The sequence below is a fragment of the Bremia lactucae genome, linkage group LG15, assembly GCF_004359215.1.
Source record: "Bremia lactucae strain SF5 linkage group LG15, whole genome shotgun sequence".
Classification (NCBI taxonomy): domain Eukaryota; phylum Oomycota; class Peronosporomycetes; order Peronosporales; family Peronosporaceae; genus Bremia; species Bremia lactucae.
In genome coordinates this window covers 1,643,087-1,650,477 of record NC_090624.1, presented here as the reverse complement: position 1 = coordinate 1,650,477, position 7,391 = coordinate 1,643,087, and the positions used below count along the sequence as shown (strand labels likewise).

The window sequence follows — 7,391 nt, the reverse complement described above, 5'->3', positions numbered from 1 at the left end:
CACAAGTACTCTCGCAATTATGCAGAGATGACAGTACATCTCTCTCGTCTCTTGAAAAAAGACGAGAAATGGTTATGGAACGCTGATTGTCAGCGTTCATTTGAAGGAATCAAGCAAAGCTTGATGCAATCGCCCATATTGGCGATTGCGGATCAAGACAGACCATTCCATGTGGTCTGTGACGCCAGCGATTTCGCAATCGGCTGTGCGTTAATGCAATACGATACAGATGGCGCGGAGCGCGTCGTCTGTTACCAATCGCGTCAGCTGCAACCAGCTGAACGCAATTATCCAGTGCATGACAAGGAACTCCTTGCCATGAAATATTCATTGGCTAAATTTAGGGTCTACCTCCTAGGAGATAGACCGTTCATCGTATATACGGACCATGCGTCATTACGCACGGCCGTCAATAGCCCACACCTCTCGCAAAGAATGGCGAGGTGGCTATCCTTCTTCGCGGAGTATAACTTCTCCGTCGAATATAAACCAGGACGACTTAATGTCGTCGCTGATGCGTTATCACGCCGACCCGATTTCGAGTCAGCTGTGCACCCCAACAGTGAAAGTGATTTTACTGTTGCAACACTCACTGCGAGTGTTCCGTTATCAACAGTAGTTGATGACATAAAGAAAGCCTATAAAGAAGATAAGGACCTTCTATGTTTGATGGATCATTTAATAAATACATCCGATAAATCTTTTAACGATCTACCGGCTTTATATCGATCGTCATCCGATCGATACACAACACGTTACGGCTTATTGTATTACACAGCCGTTACCGGCGACACCCCACGTGTCGTCGTCCCGACACACAATGATTTGCGCTTGCGCATCATGTATGAGTGTCACGATGCTCCAACAAGTGGACATCGTGGACGTGAGAAGACTTACCTCACAGTAAGTCGATACTTTTACTGGCCCCGCCAGTGTCAGTTTGTGCGCAAGTACATTCGTGCTTGCGAGGTTTGTCAACGGGTGAAGCCTAGCCCTTCATCCCGTGCACCTCTTCAACCTCTACCACTTCCGGCAGAGTGCTGGCAGTCCGTATCTATGGACTTCGTTTTCAGATTTCCCGAAGACGACCACAAAAACAATGGAATCCTTGTTTTTGTCGACAGATTCAGCAAGTTGGTACACCTTGTTGCGGTACCAGAGTCGATTACGGCTCCGGGTTTTGCGCGTGTCTTTATCGACACGGTATTCAAACTCCATGGGTTATGCCCTGAATTGGTCTCGGATAGAGATCCGAGATTCACGGCGGAGTTCTGGCAATCCGTGTTCCGATTTCTCGGAACACGGCTGACTAAGTCAACATCCGATCACCCAGAAACGGATGGTCAAACAGAACGCGTAAATCGCGTCCTCGAAGAGATACTTCAAGGTTACGTCCAATCGTATCCGAATTGGAGCGAGTTTTTTCCGATGGTCGAATTCGCCATCAATAATTCTGTGCATGCGCCTACAACGCATACACCGTTCTTTGTGAATGGCTTACGCCATCCTCGCATGCCCACCCAATTAGAGGGATCCTTTAGTTTAAGGGGGGGGGGTGGACTCGCACGAGCAAATCCAATTCTCTTCATCTCTATTATCAAAACTCCCCCCGAGACGAAGGGAGGATACCTGTCTTATTTACTAGGACGCGGAATTGTGACGATGCAAGCGACTTAGTCAGACAATCGGCAAGCTGTTAAGACGTCGAAATGAATACAGAATTGACGATTCCTCTTCGAACTTCTCGCGCACGTAGTGAAATCTCAAGTTAATATGTTTGCAGCGTTGACTATACCCAATCTGTCTGGTCATGCTGATTGCAATTTCATTATCAACAGAATTTGTTGTTGCAGTCTGGTGCTTCACACCCATCGCTTTAGAAGCGTGCGTACCTATATTGTTCTTGGGTGCATATTGAAAGTGCAACATACTCCGCTTCCGCAGTACTTTATGCAACGCTTTACTGCGTTTTTGACTTGAAGATAACAGGAGCACCATTATACATCACTAAAATTCCCGAAACTGATCGGTGGTCATTGATGTCAGAGGCAGTCTGAATAACTGCATAGTTGTGAGGTGCTGTCAAATCGGAGCCCGTTAATTATTGTCGCTTTCAGGTAGCGATTGACCTTGATTCCTGCTCTCGAATACTGCATTGTTGCTCGGTCACAGTACTTGCTTAGTTTTCCGACAAAGTACACAATATCTGTCGACGTACCTGTACTAATGCATAGCAGGCTGCCAATTAGAGAACGACATGGATACGTTGAAGTGTCAAGCCCGTCATCTTCTACTCTTTGTTGAAGTTTAGTGGCAACTTTGCAATGATTTATTGATGACTTAGCTTTTGCCTATCCAAAATGATCGATAACGTCCTTAATATATCGTTGCTGGGATACGTGCATCATCTTGCGTGAGCGGTCCCAACTAATTTCCATTCCAACGACAGTCCGTGCAGCACCTAGTCGCTTGAGTCGAAAATCTTTTTCGAGGCATCAGATTACGACTTCTATCATCTGCTTGGATGAAGCTGCGACTAGCATATCGTCGACACATAATGCCACGAAAATAAATCCACCGGAATTTACTGGGCGCGTATAAGTACACGGCTCCGACTTTAGTGGTGTGAAAATTCGCTGTAGAAATGTTTTTCGAATTCGTTTGTGCCACACTGCCGCTAACTGTTTAAATCCATAAAGTGCTTTGTCAAGCTGGCACGCAAAATCTCTTTTCCAATGGACAGCGAGACCTTCCGGGATTGCCTTGTACACTCGCTCTTCTAGTTCACCGTATAGAAAAGCTGTATTTACATCACATTGCTCCAATTAGTAGTCTAGCTCGTTGCACAAAATACCCGAAAAGATGAGTTATCGATAACTGGGGCCGATGTGAAATTGTAATCACGATCCAAGGTCCACAAGTACCCTTTGGCAACGAGTCGAGCTTTGTACTGAACGATGGTACCTTTCTTATCGCGTTTAATGCTCTATACCCATTAGATCCAATAATGTTTGTGCCAGCAGGCGGTCGAAGTATATTCCAAGTTGAATTTGTTTTATGCGTCTGAAACTCATCTTGCATAGCTCGCTCCCATTCAGTAGACTGAAATGAATTCACTCACGCTTCGTCATACGACTGAGGGATCAGGGCGAATGTTAGCAAATCCTCGTCACGACGAGGGCGCTTAAATCTTGTTGTAGCTTCATCTCTGGTTACAATTTGCAAAACTTTCCTCGCCAATCTGGTCAGACGCAGGTAATAGGGTATTGTGAAGTACAAGAGGGTGAAATTGCTGCCAATTATGAGCGAAAACAATTGCATTCATTTCCTTGCTTCCATGCGGGATAATTTCCCGTCCATTGGTTCGCATTATTAATCCACTTGCGTCATCAGATGACCGTAGAGTTGCAGTTTGTTCGTTATCATGCGCAACTGAATGTCGAACAAGAGCCATAGCTCCGTTTTACAGTACTTTGATCATCTTGGTCAGAAACGTCACTTTCTATAGTGGGATCAGCAATAGAGGGAACAATACCTTCTTCATCCGAAAATACTTTCAGGCTGCATTCGAATTGAAAGCTCTTCAGTGTCTGAAGTGTCGCGGTAGTGATCGTTCATTCGTTCATATAACGATATTGAGCGAGATAGTACAAGGCGGACTGATCGTAAGTCCATTACACGGTAAGCCTTGAACATTAAAGAGTATCCAACGAACATGCCTCGGAATGCCTTACCATCTAGCTTTGAGCGTTTTCTTTCGAAATTTACGCAAATCCATCCGTCCCAAATACTTGTAGGTGGTTAAAATCTGGGAGCTTTTCTGTCCAGCGCTCGTACAGGACACTCCTGTGTGCAGATGATGAAAGTCGGTTGACCAGATAAGCTGAACAGTTTATGGCATTCGCCCACCATTTCGGTTCCACAGCGTTTTAGTGTGGCATGGATCTAGCCTTCTCCACCAACGTACAGTTCATACGTTCTGCGAGCCAATTTTGCTGGGGAGAGTACGGGACGCTCGTCTGGTGCACGATTCCTTCGTTGCGTAAAATCGAGTGAATTCGTTTCCACAATATTCTCCTCCATTGTCAGTTCGTAGAATGCGAATTGACGCCAATTGCTGATTGTCGACCTCTGTTTTGTAAGTTTGGAAGTGCTTCAACGCCTCACTCTTGTTCCGCATAAAATAGACATATACGAAACAAGAATAGTTATTAGCAAATGTGACGAAGTATCTTCTTCCTGCATGTGTAGGTGTCTTAAACGGTCCAACTATGTCACTGTGGATCAATTGAAGAAGGCTATTCGAATTGACATTGTTTGCACCTTTATTACGGGTAAATGAAGCCACAGTCCTTTTTTCCTTGACGCACCTTCGCATAGCTCATTATGGCCTCTTTTTATGCATGCCTCTTGCGAAATATCTTTCGAAAACTTTTCAATTGTGGAAATTAATCTGAATGATCCTAGTCGAGCATGCCAAATTTGTCCAATGCTTAATTTATCAATGATGACAGCTTCCGCAGTTGTATTGGTGTGTGACACGCTCTTCTGATTGATCGAGAATAATCCGTGGCTCCCCTTCTGAAGTGTGAGGAACGTACTAGAACCTTTGGAGAGCTAGCACATGCCATCCCAAAATAAAACTCGAACTCCGCATTCGATGAATCTTGAAACAGCCAGAAATTTCTTGTCTAGTCCTGGTATGTATAATACGTCTTCTACACAAGTCTTCCCGTCGTTGTCCAAAAAAATTCCGACTGTACCTTTTGCCTAGGCTGTCAATACCGTGCCGTCAGCGACCACGATCTTGGTTCCGTTGGTAATGGGAGCTGCTTATTTCAAGTCGGTCAATTCGGTGGTCATGTGCGCGCTACGCCGCTACCAAATAGCCACTCTGAACGTTCAGGACTGGCCACGGCGAACACGTACTCGAGACTCGAGCCCTTTTCTGTGACGTTCGACAGTCAGCTTCTTTGTGGCCAATTTCGCCCCATTTAAAACTTGCTGCAAGTTTGAAGTGTTGAACAAGAAGGAACTGAGCAGTTGAAGTTGGGCATCTACGATCACAATCACGAACCCTTTACCGACCTAGCCGTTTATCCGCAAGGACGCGCACTGCCAGAAGAGTACGGCAACGAAGTAATTCAAGCTGTAGCTGATTGACAGGAACTTATCCGAATAGTGGCCGCAAGCGCCGTCGTTGGGTTACATTGTCCCGCAATTTTGAATTGTGGCTTTGCACTCTTGTTTCGCTGTTGTGTTAAATTAAACGGTACCTCTATACCTTCGTTTCCGCCTTCCGCATACTCTCGCTTGAGCAGTTCTGCTGCTTGCAACATCGTGACCTCTGCGATATTTTCGATGATCTTATTTGTCGCATGATATTCCTTCGGGAGACTGCCACGCAAGATAACTAGTTGCCTTCGATCGTCACGTGGGTCAACTGCAGCAGCAAGCGTCGTTACCAATTCCTTTATCGCGCGAGGTGATCAAAGAGATTACCAACACTGGCTAGTTTCAGCTCATTCATTTTCTAGTTTATCGCAACGCGATTGTGCGTCGTTCGGCGATTGAAGAAGTTCTCGAGCACATCGCAAGCTCCGCGAGCAGATGTCTCGTCTCGTATCATTGCCTGGTAGTTAATACTGACCGATTTCGCTATTGCTGCCAGTGCTTTCATGTCAGCCGTCCTCCACGCGAGGCTGTACCGGCTGATCTGTTTTCCATACTGATCGACGACATTGTCTTGCTTGAACAACACATGGTCAAGTGACCCTTCTTCGCCAATGTCATTCAAATATTATATTCCCAATGGAAATTATTGTCTTCGGCAAGAAGGTCGTCCGGCGATACGTTCCTTGGGCTCTTAATTTAAAGGTTTGTAAGACGTAGTTGTCGATTTCTCCGTGTGTACAGGTTGACCTTGTGAGGTGAAAGGAAATGGTGGAAAAGCGACAATCATCAATATATACGCTAGGTAACGGGGCACTGCCGACTTATACTACTTCAGCACAAGTCCACTTCGCACTGCTTCAGTGCGAGTAATGCCTCACGTCACTTCACGTACACTAGTACGTGCAGAGGAAGACTCCCTTTGCAAAACTTGCGTTAAAGAGGGTTAAAAGTAAAAAAATTTTTTAATATAATTAAGTCATCTGTTTCTATCTCTTTAATATTAACTTAATTATATACTAATACATAACATGTAATTAAGTATTATGTGTCTCTCTTTTCGCGCGTCCAGCGCTGACTGGACCGCGGAGAAAGTAGATATAATGGTCTATATGTACCAATGGATAAGCTTTTAGAATGTTACCATGTAAAGTAATATTCTCCAAATATAATGAACCTTTCAGATAATATATTAATTAACAATTTATAATTAAGTTTGTATTAAGTAGATAGAAAGAAGAACATAATTATATTATATACAGTTGTTAATTAAGCCTCTTTAAAGCAAGTGTTTTAAAAGAGAAGACTTCCTCTGCACGTACTAGTGTACGTGAAGTGATGTGAGGCACCACTCGCACTGAGGCAGTGCGAAGTGGACTTGTACTGAAGCAGTACAAGTGTAACGGGGTGTATCGCTACATGAATTAACATTTAAAGGTTGTTAATTAATACATTATCTAAAAGGTAGATAATATTTGGAGGAGATTACTTTATATAGTAATATTCAGAATTCTTATTCATAAATAGGTATAGCCATTAAATCTATTTATGCCGCAGACTAATCAGCTGCAGGAGTAATCAAAGAGAGTTACAGATAAGATAGAGATAAGAATTCATTTACATGTTTAGTATTAGATTATAATTAAGTTAGCATTTACAAAGATAGAACAAGAGACACTTAATTATATTTAATACAGTTTTCATTTTACCCTCTTAAGTCTAGTTGTCTTAAGAGAAGTCTTCCTCCGCACGTACAGTGTACGTCACTTAACGTAAGGCACCACTCGCAACTGAAGCAGTGCGAAGTGGACTTGTACTGAAACAGTACAAGTCGTAGTGCCCCGTTACACCTGGTAGCACTTTGTAGTCCGTCCAAGGACCACATTTCCCACATCTAACATGGACATGTTAGATGATAGTGGGAATACGCATCACGTTTCCCCTGAAAGCTACTCCTTTCTAAGTGATATAGAAAGGAGTGCGGTTGAACGAATGAGTTCGACCGTAGGAAACGATGCAATCCTGGCATTACTGTCCAACTTAGACAGAGATGCCCTCCATTCAACCGTCGCCAAGTTCATACAACATGAACTTGACGAGATGAAGGAAAAAGTAGCCTTGCTGAATCAGCAAGGCTCTCAACAGGCGGAACTGTTGAGATTACAACAGGTACAGACCCCTGTACCTGGGATGACGCAAACGCGTCGTCCCGAAACTCT

General features: G+C 44.1%; 1 protein-coding gene across 1 annotated transcript; it reads right to left on the bottom strand.

Moving 5' to 3' along the window:
• Positions 1-2,042: 2,042 nt before the first annotated feature.
• On the bottom strand, positions 2,043-2,438 carry CCR75_002339 (uncharacterized protein; the record flags this gene model as incomplete). Its single annotated transcript, XM_067960436.1, has 2 exons — positions 2,043-2,351; positions 2,373-2,438. 2 exons carry the CDS (start codon positions 2,436-2,438, stop codon positions 2,043-2,045), a joined length of 375 nt encoding a protein of 124 aa, XP_067819267.1.
• Between the last annotated feature and the right edge of the window lie 4,953 nt (positions 2,439-7,391).